The sequence below is a fragment of the Dermacentor andersoni genome, chromosome 1, assembly GCF_023375885.2.
Source record: "Dermacentor andersoni chromosome 1, qqDerAnde1_hic_scaffold, whole genome shotgun sequence".
In the NCBI taxonomy this organism is placed as follows: domain Eukaryota; kingdom Metazoa; phylum Arthropoda; class Arachnida; order Ixodida; family Ixodidae; genus Dermacentor; species Dermacentor andersoni.
Window position 1 is genome coordinate 361,699,454 of NC_092814.1, and position 20,187 is coordinate 361,719,640.

General features: G+C 43.1%; 1 protein-coding gene and 1 pseudogene across 1 annotated transcript; one reads left to right on the forward strand and one right to left on the reverse strand.

The window, feature by feature from the left end:
• Nucleotides 1-6,813: 6,813 nt before the first annotated feature.
• On the reverse strand, nucleotides 6,814-8,129 carry LOC126516850 (uncharacterized; annotated as a pseudogene).
• A 5,989-nt stretch (nucleotides 8,130-14,118) lies between these two features.
• Nucleotides 14,119-14,529, forward strand: LOC126516630 (tigger transposable element-derived protein 6-like). Its single transcript, XM_050166744.1, has one exon. It carries the CDS (start codon nucleotides 14,119-14,121, stop codon nucleotides 14,527-14,529), a length of 411 nt encoding a protein of 136 aa, XP_050022701.1.
• Nucleotides 14,530-20,187: the final 5,658 nt, after the last annotated feature.

Below are 20,187 nucleotides of genomic sequence, written 5' to 3' on the forward strand. Positions count from 1 at the left end.
CCAGAGACAAAGGAGGCACACAAAGTACACAGACACAGTGCTGACTTTCAACGAAAACGTTTATTTTCACGCTGCGCAGCTAGTTTTAAGGCGAACACTTGGCAGAAATAAACAAAATCAAACATGCGCACAGAACCTGCTTGTATTGCTATCGCACCCTGACATTTGAAACAAGGTGGGTCAGCTATCTTTCACATAAGGCTATCGAGGGACAGCCGACACAGTAATTTCTCGCACGTGAAATTGCAACAGCCTCGATAATTTCTCTAGTAAGGCTCGATTTTCTCCTAGATATAATCTTGCATTTGTCGAGGATAGGTTTGCACCCACTGTCGCGACAGTGCACGCCTAGATGACCTTGAATAGTGTTCCTAACATTGTTGTGGTGTTCCCTAAGCCAATCGTTAATGCATCAGCTAGTTTGCCCGATGTAGACATTACCACATGACATAGGTATCTCATATACGATACACTGGGCAAATTGTGTCAAGCACTATCTCTGTTTAGTTTTACACTGGGCCTTTTCTTGGAAGACAGCACAAGTCTGCTTGCTCAGTGACACCAGTTTTCTAAGCGCGGAAGCAAGAACATGAACATTTGCAAAAAAGTTGATATTTGGCAGCTTATTTCTGAAAAACTCCAGAGAAATTCAAATGGCTTTTGAGATATCATTCATTTTCGTTTCCATAAATTGCTCTTAACCAATGAAGAGCAACATTCTGTAGTTAATGAAACGTGCATGATCCTGCTTTACAATATTTTCTTTTAATCAAAACACTTGCTCCCTTCCAACAACTGGGGTAACTCCATACCTTCACATCCTTCCCGAGAAGTTTGTCCGCGTGCTTGTAGAAGAAAGGCTTCATCAATAGCAGTGGCCACTCCTCCTTGACTTTCGATGCGTGAGGAAATGGATTTGTATTAATGAATGTTCTCTGTTCTATGTATGTGTCCTGCGTGTATTGTGTCGCGAGTGTTATATTAATTTCTTTGTAGTTCTTCCTTCCTCAACGTTACATAAATTCTGTTTTTTCTTGTGCGTAACTCGGGGGCTCAAATCTACGGACTGGCTGCCAGTTGGCACAGCCATACGCCCACCCTCTTGCTTTAGAGCTCGAAACTCCTGCCGTAGGCGAGGCAGATCGCCCTCCGCGATTTAAGTTTTCTATTCGGTTTTCCAGCTGCTGGAAAAAAAGAGTCATAGCCCCTTCCCAGCAGCCCCCCGTCTAACTTCCTATCTTGAAGAGAGAGAGGATACGCAGCTACAGTTTGTGCTTCTGTTCTGCGTATCTCCTCTCTCGTCGGTCTCGTGTACAGATTTAACAAGTGATCCGCCACCCGCCTCACCAAGTCCCTTCTCTCCCTTGGAAGGAGGGGCACTTGACTCCCAAGGGCCTCTCTAAGGCTGTTTGGGAAGCTGCTGGTGTCCACCGTAGGCGGGCTCATGTTTGTAGTGTCGAAAGTATTCGTGGCGGCGTTCCACGGAGCTTCATGCTCCGATATGCCTAATAGGTAAAAGGAAACCAGACAAAAACATGCTCTACATGAAAAGTTGAATCATGGCAGATTTACTGAACATGTAGTTTACTACAAGAAAGCAGACATTTAGTCAATGGAAAGGTCTACATAGTATTATCCTCTCAACAATATATTTATACACAAAGTCAGGGTGACTTAAACACAGACAGTACTGAGCCTAAGTGGTTCTATAAAAGCTATAAGGGATGACAGGTAAAAGGAGTAAGGCACCTGACAGGAAACGACCAGGAGGGGCTGTAGGAGTGACCTCTGCCACTACAAACACACTCTCATTAAGTGGCAGCTCATTTAAAAGTTCTGCAAAGGTCTTTTCTTCTAACTCGGTCCAGTCCCTCAAGAATACCTGAGCCAAAAATGATGTAAAGGAAAAATGATGTTTGATAAATGCATTTATACTTCTACAAAGTCAAATAATCAAGGTTTTCGCAAGGCGTTGGCCGTGCTGGAGTGCTAGCATTGTTAAAGCCTGTTCTATCACCGTATTTACTCTTCTCGATCGTAGCAGTCGCAGGGGCGCTGAACACTGACCCAAAATCTGGTGCGGGAGTCGATTGTTCGCCGCCGCACTCGCACTACTACAGCATTAGAAGGGGGCTTTATTTGTTCAATCATTAATCAAAATAAGACTGCATGAGATGTTAGAATACGATGAAGCCCATCAATGTGAATAGTAACTACAAAATACAAATTTTATCCAGCCTACTTAGTGAAGCAAGAAGCAGGAAGTATACGACGATTGAACATCTTTCATGGATTGATTAGTGTTTCGCTGAAAATGAATGTTACAATCTCATGTGGTTTCTGTGTGACACTACATGTTCGAATACCGTTTTTATGAAATGGATTAGCACAACTCAAGCTCTCCCTGTATTATAATTGCAGTGTGTTTTTCTTGGCTACTTCACACAAACGCTCGCCCATTAAAAGGAAGCTTTAGCTCAGGAGTTCCCATGTGAATTTACAAGGTAACAAGGAATACTTTTCCTCAGCATCCACTTTGACAAATTTGATTGTTTCTTGCATTTAAAAAATGGTGAAATATGCTGCTGTGGGAAGCATATTCTTTATTTAGGCTGTCTCTTTATTCACAGAAGATGTTCAAAATTTTAAAAGTGTGAAAGAAGTACCATGTTTTCAACTCTGATTCTCAGTCATAACGATAGCACAATACTGTCAACTGCACCTAATAAAGTACCTTACGATGACAAAATTTAAGGGACGCTATAGAGAAATTCTCCACAAGGAAAACAAAAAAATATCTATTAAGAAAAGGGTCAGGCAAGGAGGCACAATCTTTCCAAGGCAATAGATGCGTTCAAGTATACAATTCATGATCGGCAGTCAGCCTGTAGAATCGTCGCAGGAGTTCGCTTGTCCAATTCACTTACAGGGGATCATGATCTTGAGAAAATTTATAGAATAAAAATGGGCTGCAGGACATATGGCAAGCATTATCAAATCATAACCGGGCACTTACCGGTGTCGCTGAAAACAAAAGTGTACAATCATTGCATTTTCTCAGTAATTACATGTGGAGCAGAAACTTGGAAGTTAACGAAGATGCTTGAAAACTTGTGAAGGACCGCATAAAGAGTGATGGAATGAAATGTTAGGCGTAACGTAAGAGACAGAAAGAGAGCAGTGTGGATCAGAGCGCAGATAGAGATAGCGAATATTCTGATTAACATGAAGAGGAAAAAATGGAGCTGGGCAGGCCGTGTAGTATGTAGGGCAGATGACCAGTGGACCATTACAGATACAGAATGGGTGCCAAGAGAAGGGAGGTGTAGTCGAGGACGGCAGAAAATGTGGAAATTTGGAGGCGCAACTTAGAATGAGCTAGCTCAAGACAGAGCTAATTCCAGATCACTAGGAGAGGCTTTTGTCGCCTCTCCTAGTGATCTTTTTCATATTTAATACAAATGAATATTTCATTTGTATTAAAAAAAATCACTCTTCTAAGTACCAAAAATGGTCTTGCTTTTCTAACAAGAGGCCCGATATGCCGTAAACGTCTAAAGGCGGAACCGCATGGCGCGATTTAAGGCGCGATTGACGCGCGGATGCTGGGACGCGCGCGTCATTTGACGCGTGCCCAGCATGATCCGTCACGAAATCGCGCCGCCGCGTGCTGCTGCTCGGAGTAGAAACAAAGCGCGTCGCGCAGCGCGTCCGTCAATCAGAGTGCAGTTAAGTCACGTGGCATTTGGCTTTTTGGTTTTGCCACCAGATGGCCCTGCTCTGCGCATCTCGACGGAACCTCTTTGGCGCAATTTTTTTTCTCGGCAGAACTGGCGCGTGCGTCAAACAAAACACGTGCTATCGTGATTTCGTTCGCGCATCGTAACATGGACGAGGGAACCTTCACCGAGGCCCTCCCTAATAACCGAAGTTGAGAAGCTTCGCGTCCTGTGGGACGTACGCGACCGGAATTACAAGAATAATATGAAACGTGAGCAGGCTTGTCGAGCAATAGCAGATGCCCTCAGCGTAGAAGGTATGTACCAAATCTGTGCACACGTGGTGTAGTTGCCCTGCTTGTTCTACGTACTAAATTCGCCTCGACAAGCGTGTGAACTTGGCATGTTTACCCGCCGTTTTCGTACTTATCTCGCAGGCAGAGAGCGTGCCGCCGCGCTTTCTTTGTTTATTTGCGAGAGAAAAAGTTTGATCATTGCAAGCTGTGTTGTTTCTTGACATCTGATTGGCATGAATATGCCTGTAAGAAAATACTAGCAGTAGGAAGCTAGCGTGGACTGATACAGGCTTCTCGATTTTGTTTTTTCTTTCCTGCAGAAAATAAATTTGTGGAGCACATTTCATTAGTTGCATCACCTTCCTGCGAGCGCATATATGTAAGTGCTCACACTAATACTTTGTTACTGCTTTACAGTAACGCAAGTAATGAAGTGGTGGAAATCGCTACGAGACACTTTCGTAAAAAACCCCAAGAAGTGACTACAACGAAAAGTGGCGACGGCGCGGACAGTGTCGTCAGTGTGCGGTGGCCCCATTACAACCAATTGCTGTTCTCCTTGACACAGTGGAATATCCTGAGTGAGTTTTTCTTTCGAATATCTAGGGCATCTATTTTATGATAACTTATTATTCCATAGTAGAATCTGCTAAACAAAAATATTTTTCTAGTGATTTACCTTCCCTTCAACCTCGGCATTTAACACATTCTTTTCGTCTGTTGTTACCCGGAAAGACCGTTTTGACGTTCCATACGTACCCGATCTTGACTTCCCATATATGGAACCGATTGAAATACCTGCCGAGGGCATAATATTCCTAATTAATAACCTTAAATTATCCATTTCAGCCGGCATTGAGAATATGAACTCTAAAATTCTTAAGAACACTGTCTCCGTTCCTGTTAACATTTTATACCGCCTTTTCAGGCAATCTTTAGCGACAGGTCAACTTCCCTCCGATTGTAAAATTGGTGAAATAGTGCCTGTGTTTAAAGCCGGTGATTAACATACTTCCGAACCTGCATCTGCTGCAAACTTCCTCGGCTCCCTGTTGTTTTTAATCTACATAAATGACTTGCCAGAAAACATTTCTTCCTGCATGCTATTCTTCGCTGACGATTGCATCATATATCGTCCAATAACCTGTGCCGACGACCACTTAATGCTCCAAAACGACCTTTACCGCATTAACAACTGGTGTAAAAAATTGCTCATGTCACTGAGTGCAGAAAAATTCAAAATTTTCACACGCAAGCAAAACATTTCCAACTACTGCTACACTATTGACAATTACCAAGTGTCACAGGCATTATCTTATAAGTACCTTGGTATTCAGTTCACACCCAGGTTCTCCTGGTCTCATCATATTACCACCATATGCGCAAAAGCTTCAAAATATTTAGGATATTTACGTCGAAATTTACATAACTGTCCCACTCACGTTCGTCAACTAGTTTATCAGACGTTCGTTTGCCCACCGCTTGAATTCGCCGCATCTATCTGGTCTCCCTACCAGTATAGTTTTACCAGTATCCCACTTTGTGCCCGATTGCATTTTTTATTTTGAAAAATGTTTGTATTACTGTGCACTCGATTAGTCCATGCGTTTTTTATCATGCCCTACCATTGTGCGTCATTGAAAGACAGTCTACTGTTTATGCGCCTAGAACCCAGATATCTGGCTGTCTATCCTTGGTTGTAGTTTCTTTTCTTTGTGATTGTGAGTGGTGCACTCTATAGTTATTGTGTGCAGTTTTGTCATATGTATAATGCCAGCCAATATAATTTTTTTAGTGCTATCCTCTTGCCTGCCCAACCTTATATTGCGGTCATACCACTTTATGAACGATTTCTCTATTTCTTTGAGTTAAATTGCAAATTTGAGCCGTATGTACTCTGTCGAGTTACTTTGCACTTTTATTAACCCCTTACTCAATGCCCTGTCAAGGGGCCTAAAGGTATTTTCAATAAATAAGTCGAGCACATTACTCAAAGTCATATGTGTATAAGGTATACATTTGAAATGTACTGTGTACGGTTAAATTAATTCTGCTTATAATAGTGGCGAAGTGTTGGGAATAGCTTGCGGTTCATTTATCTGCATGTTTGATTCTATTCATAATCAGCTTATGACAAGTTGCAAAATGTCCGGGCCACAAGTCATGGTAGTTTTACACAAATGTTGAAATATAGTGTGCTTTTGCAATGTTTATTATCCATGCAGGACGAGCGGGAACTTCGTAGATATTCAAGACATGGACTCTCTCGACGAAACAAGCACCGCATATCTCCAGACTGAAAGAGCTAGCATCATAGACATTGAAGCCAATCTGGGTGCTACCAACTTTCCTACCACCCCTAGAGAGGAAGATGGGTGTGGATCGTCCAGCCCAACATCAGCGCCATCACCAGCCAGCAGCGCATGACCTGGTCCACAAGAAAGGAAAAGTGGCCATGATAAGGCTTTTGAAAAAGAAATAGGAATCCTGGGAGAATTAGCTTCCCAACGAGCCGACGCTTCTGAACTAATCGGGCTTTTTATAAAGAACAAACACCGACGAGTCCCACAGAATCTGCGAGGACAATTGGAATTGGAACTTCAGCAAGTTTCAGCTCGTTATGTGGACAATGAGTAAAGCTGTCAGTGAAGAATGGGGAGTTGTCAGTCTCTTTTGAAAAAGGAAGTTCGGCAAACAGTGAAAAAATAAGTTAGCTAAAGAAACATTTATTACAATACAATTTTTCTTCTGACGCTTGACATCTTTTTCCAGAAGAACAGTTCCACAATACTGAGACACTAGTCTTGCACTTCACAACTGGGTTCATCAATTTCTACTAATTTCCACTGCCAGGGAACTTTTCCTTCATTCGCAAAGTACGCTGCATACTGCTTGAGCACCTGCAATGCCGAGCGAGCACACTTCCGTGCATGCGTTGGCTGCAGGCCAAATGTTGCCGAATCTGTGTCAGTTGTTGCTCACCACGCACCGTCAATCATATTGCCATATACATCTTAATGGTCGGAAAATCCAACTGGGCTATATGAAGAGCGTCCATTGGACTCCATGCACAAAAAAGTGTGCAACACGCGCGCTGCCTTCACAGCCCGTTTGGCATTTTCAGGACTCAGGTTGATGGGGCTACGAAAGAGTCTGAACTGTGCCCGCAGAATGCCAAAGGCATTCTCTACACATCTCCTGCAAAATAAAGGAAAATGCATTCACAGCAAAGCGATTCGTACAAACGACAAAATTGGGCTTTCATGTGCAAATCATTTTTAGTCGTGCTAAGTAAACAACAAAGTAAATAAATTTAAAGTTGCACAGCAGGGAAAAAAACGAGCTCAGAATTAGAGTATAAGTTTGTGGCGGCAATAACAAAGCAGGAAACAGTGTCTTTAACCGTTAATTAGAAACAAAAAAAAGGTAATTTGTTGTACCGAGTAAGTCAGGGCTATAGCATAATGTTGAAACCACAGCTTTTTTCTGTCTCAGCTTTTGCAGTAATACTTGCCTTCTCAAGCTGCCGATTAGCTATTATGTGTTCTCATACTGAACAAAAGGGGAAACGCACAAGAAGAGAGCAGACAACACAAACATTCCATCTGTGTGACCTATTTTCCTGTAGAAGTTTTTTGCCTACTGCTTCCCTTTTATTTAGTGTGGATGAATACAGAATTAACCCATTTATATAATTTACCAGTTTTCATTTTGTTACACTCATACCAAGGAACTTGCTTTGCATGAGAGCATAATTACGGTGTCAAAATAAACACTAGTTCAAAATGATGTACTTTTCCTTTCAAGAGGATATGGAAAATACACACACCGTGCACGGCTCAGACGGTAATTGAATATTCGCTCAGCTGGGTCTTCCCTGTATCCAGGGGATGGTCTCGTAAAGTCTTCTCGCAGCTGAGTAGCCTCGTCCCCTATAAAGGCAAACGGGAGTGTTTTGTGGGAGCCAGACAGCTGTGAATGTGAAGGCAGCTGCAGCAGACCAGCATGCAGTTGTCGGCCAATTGGAGAGCGTTTGAAGACACCTCCATCAATTATGCGGCCAGGAGCCCCAACGTCGACGAGACGACAGATATCCGCTGTGAGCTACAGCCATAAGCACGATTAAAAATGTGCCCTGTAACAAATAAGCACAAAAACGCGCTTTTGAGCAATAGACATGGCCACAGGAAAAAGTAAAAAAGAAATTGGATAAGAGGCAGCATTCAGACGCAGAAAATTTCAAGGCCTAAAACAGTTCAAGTAAGTGAATCTGTCAGTGTTTGAGCGCGTGCAATCACACACCTATGTGTACAAGGTTCAACACCCTGAATCAAAACATTCGAATATTCATTACTTATGTGTTATTTACCTTATAATTGTAGTATAGGCTGCCAGAATTTGCTGGTGCCACAATCTGACCGTGCTTGCCATCCACTGATCCGAGGCAGTTCGGAAACTGGCACCGCTTCCAGAAGCCATCAGCAATGTTCCTCCACATTTGGTCATTTGGAGGCCGCAAGGATACAAGCCACAGCAGTGATGCCTATTACATGCAATAGTTAATACACAGTTTGGACAAAAGTTGTGCCTCAGGGAAAAGCCACTACAGGATTTAAGTAAGTCTAGATAACATCACAGAATCTTAGAAAAATAGCCCGGGTCTTGTAAGAGGCGGACTGTCATTTCACAAAAGCATGTATTCATTCTAAATGACGCACCTTCATATACTGAGGAGCGAGATCATCCCACAGCACTTGCAGAGTCAATTGGATCGCTTCTCGTGCAGTATCCAGCCCGACACGGTAGTCCTTGGCGATGTCAACAATGCAATTACCTGAACATAGATACCTGACGCGTGCCAAGCATTGTAGAAAGCATAAACAAACGTCCATTCTTTCACAGGTGTCTTTCCAGAACAACAATAACAACCGAAACCATGCCGCACATGTTTTATAGCTCATTTAAGCATTATTTTAAATGCAATTCTTAAGCCGTGCTTTTAATCAGGTCCAGTATCAGCAGGACGGTGTTAATTCATCTTTAAAAACGAAAGACCATAAGTCGATATTACACCAGGTGTTGCGCATATCTGAGTTATATCGGCATATTACATACATCTGCATTTGGTTGGACAACTTCCCTGTGAGAAATGTGTGGGTGTCAAATAATCAAGCACACATACAAAGTGAACAGTACAGTTAGTTACCTTAATGTCATAGCCAGACGCTCGCCAGATGAGATGGGCTCCTGAACGACGTGCATCTTTATGAGCCTTTCCCGCACACGGCCATGAATTAGATCAAAAAGTTCGGGGGTCATTCGATAATATTTGAAGAAGAGCTCCGGATCCAGTTCCCTCATAACCTGAAACTGCATATAACAACACCTAGGCTACAGGGCCTCATTTCTCATCGCTAATGCTGGCAAGACAATTTGAAATAATATTACCAGTGTATGGTACTCGCTTTCCTGCTTTCTTCTCAACCATGCAGGCCGCACCCACATAGCCCTCCTGACCTGCATTTGTTCGTGCTTCAGTATCAGCATCCCCCTTAATAGTAGCAATCGTCTCTTCTGCTAGGTAGTAAGCGGCCAACACTCCATTTTCCATGTGAAGTTGTAAACAAGCAGCGGCCTCTCAGCATGCGGAAGGTACATAGTCGCAGTTTCGCACACAATCTTGCTGCTTGAAATGAAGCTTCATAGGTACACTTTGGAAAAGATGTCGCTGTCTAATTACCCGAGGACTGGTTTTATTGTAATGTTCTGTAAGTTTAAGGGCATGTAATATAAGCAGTAACAAAGACAATTCATGTCCTGGGGAGTTAAGTTGTCTGGCAGCCCGGAAAACGTACGGGTGCTCGCGGGTCAGTGGCAACGCGGGCGTTTGCCGCGCGCCGCGTTTCTCGCTCGCGAAAAACGCGCCATGCGGTTCCAGCTTAAGGCAGCTGGCGAAGCGAACTTGAAGTTCCCGCACCAGCTTATCGCAATTTCATGGATTTCGACCATGTGTGCTTTAGGGCCTAGGTAAAAACTGACTACGCGCTGCGCTAATTGAGACAGATTGAACATGGCAAGTTTCGATAAATTTTACTAAGCCAAATGCGACCAAGATACGAAAAAATAAGGATGCACATGTGAAAACGTGTAGAAAAGCAGCTGTACGCATAGAAGAATTAAAGCACGCGACCAGGATGTTTACGTCTGTACGTTTACGTATGTTGAAAGGATAATGTTTGAGGCCCTGTGCTTTTCGCATTAACCAGACAAGGGAACAGAAAAAAGGACGTCGAGTGAGTCGCCAACCAATTTTTCAGTAGCTGGTGAATTCAGAATCCCCTGCAGCGCTGCCACCAACTTCACAGAACGTAGAACGGTGAGCGAAGTCATAACTAATGCATTTCCATGGACATGTGAACCCAACTTCCTCCAGGACAGCTAGCAAAAGCCTTTTTGCAATCATTCATGTATTTCCATCTTGGTGAAATAATGAATGGGAACAAGCGGGCAAAATACTGATTAAAGGAACACGGTAACAGGGTGTACGCCAACTACCAGTTGAAATTTATTCCTGGAAAGCAACTGCTTTTTTCCACGAATAAACTTTGGTTGGGAAGTCCTGTTACTCTGTGTTCCTGTCTTCGTCGTTTCGCGTTACTCGTTCTCCTTTGACATGAATTAAAATATCTCAAAGGAAGTTTCTGCTAGGTGAAATAACATTTGTAGTTTACCTTTGCATTTGCTGCATAGCAGATGCGCTTTTCTCTTGCCTAGGCCAGCGCCTCTTCTAATGAGCTAGCCTAATCCACCTTTTTGATAGTGTGCTCAGCATTCCAGTTTTACGAGAGGCATTGTTGTCCTCTTCCTGCAGTATGTGGTGAAAAACATGAGCCCAAAGGGTACGTGGATTCTGGCATGTACAGTGTTTAGTGTATAATGCCTCACACTACACTTCGCCGAAAGCTAAGAAACAACAAAATTTTATTTACAGCATTTCGACCAACACATTCCACACAACAATTGGTCATACCTAGCCCTTGCATTAAACAAAAACAATAGAGCAACTGCATACTTTTATCATAAAGAAAAGTTGCATCAAAGATATGAATTGCAAGAATACACCAGCTAACAACAGTAATACATTAGAAAGCATGTGCACCTCAATCGACCTCGTGCACAAAAAAAGAAACACAGAAAAAAACACGAGGAGGAAAACAAAGCATAGTTCATATCAAGCAATTCAGCTCTGACAAATGTGCTAAACCAAGGCAAATGCCGTTCTTGCATTAGACTCCATGAGGGGAGGGACAGCCAAGGAATGTTTGCTAGCTATTTTTCATGCTGAAATATCTGTCAGAAGTTAGGCTTGGGGAAATGTTCATTTGGCCTAGCCTGGCACCGACAAATGTTAAATTCCGCTGAGTAAATATTTGAGAACCAATGGGGCAGCAAAAAATTATCCTGCATCCAGCATATTAGTGTGTTAGCATTTCTGAAGCGCATACAAGAACTTTATATCCCTTGAATTAGATACCTGAATGTACATCTCAGGTCCAAGTATACTGTAACAATTTTATACCTTAACCCTTCCTCTTTGCATGGCCACTGTGCAAAGTAGCTAACCAAACCTACCTCTCATTAAGCTGCCTGCTCCTCTGTGCATCCCTTTTTTTTCTGTTATCTATACCTTCTGCCCTGTCATGGCTCCCACTATGATAAACCATCATTGTCACTATCAGCCACATGGCAGAACTGCTGAGAATAGAATCAGCGGAAACAAACACAGCTTCTAAGAGCACCCAAATGTGTGGTCAGCACTACATTCTGCATATAGTGAGGGTCACCAGTAAGCCTTGCACGTTATGGCTAAGGGTGGCCTAGGCTTTGCAGAAAAGCACTGCATCACCAGTGCGCATGTTTTGCGACAACAGCAATGTTCAGCAACCACTGTGGCAAAACGGTTGTAGCAATGTAATGCGTGCACTTCTTGCATGCAGTGATGCTATGCGCCCATTGTACTTGATCGCATTTTAATGCCGGTAGCCACAAGTACTTAGCACAGAAAGTACAGCTGCCCATTTGCGGGTGTGTCATCTTTGACTTAGGAAAAGTATGCAGAACGCTGCTTTTCAGTAAGACTAGCACGCTGTGAAGTCAGAGTGAAATGACATCAGTTGTTTTAGACTCGCACTGTTCATGCTCTTATGCCTCCAAGATTTGTTGACGTAGCCTGATTTTGCCACATAAGCAAAATTGCCCACTTACCGTATTTTCTGTACTATAGCCCACGGACTTTACGATGAATTCGCAAGGTTGGAAGCATGCTTGAAGAAAACAAGTACACACTGCACCTATGAATTTTACCTGTGCTACAACAGAATGGCAGAAGGCATGGGAGTATAAGCCACCAGCCAAAGTATTCTTTTATAATGAACTTCATGCATGCGCAACTTGTAGACACTGAAAAGAAACCTTAAATTGACAGCTACTGCAACTTCTATCATCCCAGAAGGCATGACCAAACACCTCCAGCCTCTGGATATCTCACTGAACCTTCCAGAGCAGTGTTCAAAAGCACTACGAGGCCCGGATGGAAGGGGCCGCATACGTTTACAAAAAGTACATGAATGCACATGGAATTTTATGCAGAAGTGTGCAAGTGCGTGGGCTGCCGATCTGTCTGCCGTCCCATTTCAAGTTATTCTGAAAGGTTTTATGAACGTCGGACTGAAAACTGAAGGCGATGAAGACATTGATTCTGAAAGCAATCAAAACACTGACGAGGCGTACATCGAATCTGACATGCTTGACATGTTTTTCCGACAGCCCTGATGAGAGTGATTTTGATGGGCTTTCGGACTCATTTCCATGACTAATACTGATTGACCACTAACCAGACTTATAGTGGTTAAGCATAAAACCTTTGCTTCTCTACCCTATACAGGTTTGTTTCTACGGACTCTACAGCAGGTGCACAAAATCTAAAAATAATAATTTAGACCTTCATTCGCCCCTGTGGATTCTACACTGGGTACATTAAATACGGCACATTAAAATATTACACTATAGCACACACTGCAGGCTGCATTCAAATCTCGTTATTACGATCCCTAAATTAATAATTTCTCAAATTTACAAATATTTTGAAAATCTCCGCCGGTTGCCTGTATTTTCAAAATATTTCAATACTACGAATTTGAAAACGGCGCATATTTCAGAATAACGCACATAGGTTATTTTTCCCTTTTTAACCGAGGAACATCAGTATTATGAACTCTCGCGCGAAACAGAAACCGCGAGTGCAGTAACTATCATCATCACTACGTCGAGTGCCAACTGCTTCGCGACAAACTTCACCAAGAACTTCACTAGAAAGGTTTGGCGATGTTCGTGCAAGATCCAACGATGAATGCAGCTAGCGACAGCGCCAAGAAACGAAAGTAGTCTTTGCTGCAGCACAAATTATATGTATTGCAGGAAATCGATGCAGGTAAAAAGCAAATCGACATGTGCAGAAAGCGTGGCGTTGCCATATCGACCATCGCAGCCATTTATAACGGCCGAGACAAATTTTCAAAGCTTCACTGGGAGTCGCAACTTGCTCCTAGGAGGAAACTGCTGCTACTGGGAAGTTCATATAGTTCAAAGATACCAGACTGCAATACGTTCCCATGACTGGCCCAATTTGCCGATGTACTTGAAATAACTGGGTTCGACACCAGCGCGGGTTTGCTTTTTCGTTTCCGCCAAAGGAACGGAATAACTTGGCAGGTAGTCTCGGGCGAGGAAAAGACAGCTGACAGAGTAGGCGCGGATTCCTGGGGCAATAATTGTCTTCGAGAGGTGACTGAATGGTACTCTAAAGACGATATTTTCAATGCCGATGAGACTGCATGTTTTTATCAGCTCCTGCCATATAATATGATACACTTTAAAGGGCAGCAGTGGAAACGAATGAAGAAGTCGCATCTTCGCATGACAGTCCTGCTTTGCTGCAATGCAATAGGCACGAAAAAAATTAAACCGCTCGTCATCGGCAAGTACGCAAACCCTCGCTGCATGAAAAATTCCATCTCGTTGCCGTAGCACTACCACGCCAACAAATGAGCCTGGATCACCAGAGAACTTTTGCAGAGTGGCTCATCAAACTCGACGACCAAATTAGGAAGAATGACCGAGGAATTCTACTGGTTGTCGACAACTGCTCTGGTCACACTGTGAATGTTTGCCTGACGCACATTCGCTTGGAGTCTCTGCCGCCAAAGAACACGTCCTTGCGGAAACCCCTAGACCAGGGCATCATAAAGTGTGCGAAACCAGAATCCTGTAAACGCTTTGTGCAGCGGTTCATTATCAACTTCTTCCGGAAGCAGCCAACTGCAATCAATGTTCGTCAGGCAATGGAGATGCTCACAGGAGCTTGGTGGAACTTGAAGGCGCCCACCATTAGCACTGCTGGCGAAAAGCGGGGCTTGTCAACGTGCCTGTGCAGCTTGAAGACAACCTGGAGATGACGACAACAACCTAGGACAGCTGTTGACCGAGGTTGCGGAACTGCTGCCCGCTGTCTCTTCCTTCGACGACTACAAGGAGAGCGACAGTGCAGCACTAACAGCGGCAGAGCTGACAACCGAAGAGATTGTTAACTGCGTTTACAATGTCTCCAGTGACGACGACCCGAACGGAGAAGACTGTGGGGCACTGAACCCAGAAGATGAGATCGTGTCGAACATTGGTGTTTCAGTGCAAAGTCCACACACATGAACAAAGTCCACACTTTTATCGCTCGGTGCAATGCCGTATCCGATGAGGTACTGCACAAAGTGGAAGATGTAGACACATTCCTAATCGGTCATGCGTGGTGCTCGCACCAGAAGAAAATAACTGATTTCTTACCATAAAGCAGCTTCGGAGTGAGTGACACCTTTTTATTTGAGAGTATGCTTACCTGCACTCGCGTCTACTGCCAAGGTACGACATTTTCATTCCTAGGTTTGTCCACTGGCTTACAACTGCAAGTTGTTCATTACAACGATATTTCAAAATAACGAACAATTTTCGGCGGTCCCGCGTGATTCGCTCTATCGACATTTTACTGTATTTGCCTGCATCTGGCTCAGCACGTACAGGGCAGAGCTCAAGTGCTTCAAATAAATTGCCAAGTGAAGCTGTTCAGCTGTGGCTTGCTGTCTCTGCCTGACAATTCCTATTGTGCAACGCACAGGATTGCAACCTGACCAATGAAAAATGCACATGGTGATGCACAAGAACATGCAGGGCCTCAATGATTATATTTCTGGCACAGTAAAGAGTGACGTTAACTTTGTCTCGCAGTGTTCTGCTGTGAGACGGTCACAATCAACATATATCATCACTATGAAGTTTGTGTACCTTTCAGCAGAGCATTTGCCATCCATTTTTTCCTAGCATATGTGCTAGAGAAACACCGCTCCTTCGTCCGTCTCTTGCATTGAACACATGACATTTAAGACAGATGTTAGCAAACATATCTTAATTGTAGGATGGCCTTATTTAGTCCAATTCTCTCATTCTGGAACAAGGTGCCGAATTTCACACTTGTATAAATATGATGCAAGTAGTACAGCGGTCACACCCCTGTCACAACAAAGTAGTCAGCGCCACATGCCAGCTAATATTACACCAGATTAAAAACAAAATACACAACATACTAAAGCTTTCGACCAAGCTTCAAGAAGCACCTATTGAATGCTTGAGAGCGGAATGAATGCTAGGGAGTTAAAGAGAACAACATTAATGGCACGCAAGACATCCAAAGATAATTATTTTCAGGCTTTATACAATGGTAACCTTTTGGGTCAAAGTATTATAGGTTGAGTAACTTCAGGGCAGCTAGCCTAATTTTATTAAACTATGAACTAAGGCTGCGCTCCAATCAAGCATAAACACTTCTTCGTTGTCCTTGATAAGAATTCATTGTTGCTGCTCTTTAAGAGACCTTGCACTTTAAGAATCCTATGAATTCCTTGTGACAGTTGCCACGCTAGTGCAATGCAAGCCTCACGTATCAAATAATTGGACTGTGAACTCGTCATGCCTGATCAAACTTATGAAACATGCAAACAAATGAACTTTACATGTCTAGACCTTGGTGCCTACATGTTGGTGAATAACGTCGCGCATTACATTCAGGGCAACCAGTCTGGAATCTCTTCCATACAATCGTTGAAGCTTTCAGAGCTGATGCACTGTTGGCATTATGAAACAGATTCATGGCTATGAGAAGCAGAAAAGCGAAACGTAAATTTAGCCTCACCACATTAACATGTGCATGCTCTAAACTTACCTAACAAAGGACAACTTAACCCACAACTGTGTTACAACATGGGAGCAGTAGTCATTTACAAATTGCAATCACATCATAATAATTTGCACTGAAGCAGTGGTCATGGAGTAACTAGCTTAATACCCTGATGCATGTAATGCTTCACAAAGGCTGCAAAAATCTAAAAAATTCAATGTTGTAGTGAAGTACAAGGAAAATAACAATATTGTATTAGCATTTGGTATAAGTGCACCATGTGTGTACCTTTTGACAATAAATGACACTTACGTTCATATAGCCTCAGCATGCAACTCAGTTGTTCGGGAAAAGAAAAATTCAGCCTTATCACAGAGCCTTAACCAAGTAAATAGGGCTGGTATAGTGTTCTGGTCCAGTAACTGCAAGGGGCGCAAAGCAGTTTCACAAAATGCATTTTCTAATTAATACAAAGAAAAGCTGGAGCGAGAGTGGCCTGAACACGCTGCGCCAAAAAAGAAATTTCGCAGCCGGCTTTATTGGCAATTATTGAGCCAAACATTGCATCAAACCGTGTTCCTCACACAAGAATGTACTCATTCACTGCATACAAACAGCCATCCTAGGTAGGTTTCTTTAGCAGAGCACTGTTATCAGGTGTTTGAACATGCCTCAGCTTGTTTAAAACAATTGACTCCTCATTCTGGTTCATATCTGCGTACACGGCAGAAATGTGAAATAACCCTCGTGCTGCCAGGAATGACTGCAAAGACACTTAGTGAACAGCTTACGCTGTTCACTACGCGTCTTTGTAACATTTTTGAAGTTTCTGACACTTCGCATGCTCTGTTTAAAATACTGGTGCTCTCTTTAGAATCTGATGGTCCACACATGGCAAAGTTGTGCAAACTCCTGAATTAGCTGGCTGTAATGCAACATATAATGATGCTGTGGCCGTAGCTTACTAGACAGAATAACACTTCGGGATGCTATGTAGTCTTCAGTCAAAACTTTCAAGTGTGCTACTTGAGCAGGAGTTATAGTGGGTGCCATAAGGAGGTCAATGATCTCCATGAGGTTGACAAAAAGTTCCCAGACTGGGTCACTTGTGTTGGCTACTTTCACACCTACAAACACAGGAAGCCGTTTCACTAGTGTCGAATTCTGCAGTGCATGACCTCCAAGTTTGTCACTTCGGCTAGACACTTTGGCTGGTTTATATCACAAGTCATGTGCACTGTACTTCATAGTACAAATCTTGTTGTTAAGATATTCATATGTGAACCAGCCTTTTTCAGTCACAAAGGGCATATCATGCCGAACCACACCTTGAAAAAGATCCTGCCCAATACACGGTGGCAAACCAGACCGGCATACATGGAAAAGTTGCTGTGCATGAAACGGAGAGTTCATCACTCTACCACATTCATCATGGCCTCCAGTGTTCAAGTGTCTGTCTGTAGTTATCTGGAGTTCGCATTTCTCCTACTATATATGGGTTCTCATGGAATTGGGAACGTGTTAGTAGGCAGAAGCGGCAAAAGTATGTTGACGTACTGAAATTCTGAGTCAAACCTCCAACAATCTGGCTTCCAATAATATCACCCGCAATGAAATCTAGTCGTACTAAGTGATTCACCCGATTTGTAAGTAAAGGTTTAGTTTCAAGTAGAAGTAATTCTTCACTCAAAGGCTGCAGAACTCTGTCAAGACCAAACTCTTTCACGTCCTTCTGGCAGCAAAGCATGACCAATTGCATGGTTTCAACCCGCGATCTGCAATGCAGCGGCAAATTTCCAAGTGTCATGTACACTGGAAGTAGCTCGAAATTGCCCTTTGACGAGCCGAATGGATTTGCTATTTCAAATTCATCCTGATACAAAATTAGGTGGATCGCATTCTCTGTGGATTGTCTGAAAGGCTGGCAGAAAATGTAATCTTGGTAGTAGCCTCCTGATATGCTTTCCTGACTACTAGGAGATCAGGAGACAAGGAAATAGATGCTCAATGGGCACATAGTGGTAAGTAGATGCGTCATTTTTCTTGTTCATGCCTAGAGTGATTTCCACTGGTGGCACGAAAAAAACTTTTTTTATAATATTTACGACGAGAGTACGAAGATCTCAGTACGGCGGATGCACCTTCAAATGCATCTTTACAAAATGCAGAACGTATTGAAGAAAGTGTGTTAGTGGAAACTGTCTTGGCAACCTCATGCAATGACATGTTTCTGTTTAGATTGTGAAGATTCTGCAGCTCTTTAAAACAATGTACTGCACTGTGCTTGCTGGCATATGATGCTGAGACTCAAGCTTTAAAAGAAAAAGAGCAAAATTATCAGTTAAGGGATTGTGCTCCAAATGGCTACTACCATTAGAGCCTGTTTCACAGGTGTCCCCAACACCAATAGGGGCACGAGTATGTTCCTGGTTCGACTTCGAAATCAACATCTGTCACTTTTAACAGCTGTGTTGCCGTAGTGTCACGATGGTACCTTGACACCTGTGTCCTGAATGACCCTGCTGACCTCAAAACACTAGGACACCCCACAAAGGGGCACTTGACAGCGTCTATTCCTTTATCCAAATGTGCAGCAACGTGACAAACGAAGTCTGTGCGACTAGGCTCACTTGCCCTGCATGAGGGCACAGAGCAAACAAATGAAGGATGATCCTGTTGCGTTGTTTCCTGTGATGCCTGAAGAAGTGGCTTCGCAGGCTTTCATCGCTTTTAAACAAGGCACAGCATGGCTCACGAGGGCAAAGTACACCACCGAGCACACTGCTGTGATAACGGTAGTGCTCGAAGTAAATCACAAACGTTGAAAAAGTCTGTGCACAAATACGGCAAGCAGCCATTCTTCATTGGTGCTACAGCTGTAATAAAGGTCAAACAATTACTTCTCCTAATCTAAAGTACATGCTCATTTTTGTGTCCACTTTTTTTCAGAACTACTCCATAATATAACATTATTTCCATTATACTATAATAGAATCTACACCAGTGTATTAGTTCTGATACTTTTTGTGCATGTCAGCTAATGTTAATTTTTTTTCATTTCATTCTAATAGTGCTTTGGTTTTTCAAAGTACAAACATAGTCTTGCAAATGTCATCAAATGTGAGAATTACGCGATCTTGCCATATACATTCACAAATGGAACATTACGATTAAACTGGTGCAGTCTATGTCGTCTGCCATTAATGAAGATACAAGTTCACATTTTGAGGATATGTGAAGGCCGAATCGCCTGCAGAATTAGAGTCGGGTGTATTATCGAGTGTGATTGCTTCACACAATATGAGCATCAGCAAAGGAACGAGTCTAAACATAAACCGCTAATAGAGCGTACATTTGGTGAAAGTGTCAGCACATCCTGAAGTAAAATGTCAGCTTTAATACCGGTGTCCCACGGTCACTTTCGATCGCGATAGGAACCAATCCGTACAGAGCTCGATCCGGAAACAGACAATTCGCGATCCGTGCATCGCGATCGGGCCTGATCACGATCGCAGGTTAACGACCATGTAGTTCTGGATGACGCAGACGATCAGCTAACCTCCTTACCCACTACGGCAAATGAAATTAATGTTTTCTTGGGAGAACAGAAAACGACTTTTAAATTGCTATTTTATACAAATTTCATAAGTTCTTTGGACCAGTTTACGGCAACTGGTGCGCTTGAGCTCGCCCAGAGTGGATGCGGATCGTTGGACTGTGTAGCAGCGATCGTTGTCGACCGCAATCGAGAAACTCGATCCGGATGGGGCCCCATCGCGATCAAGTGACAGTGTGAGCCCGATATTTAACAAGTAAACCCACGGACTCGCGTGACGTGAAAGAAAAGCCTAATGCCTTCACACTGCTTCTCCGCGCGATTTGCAGAGGGCGC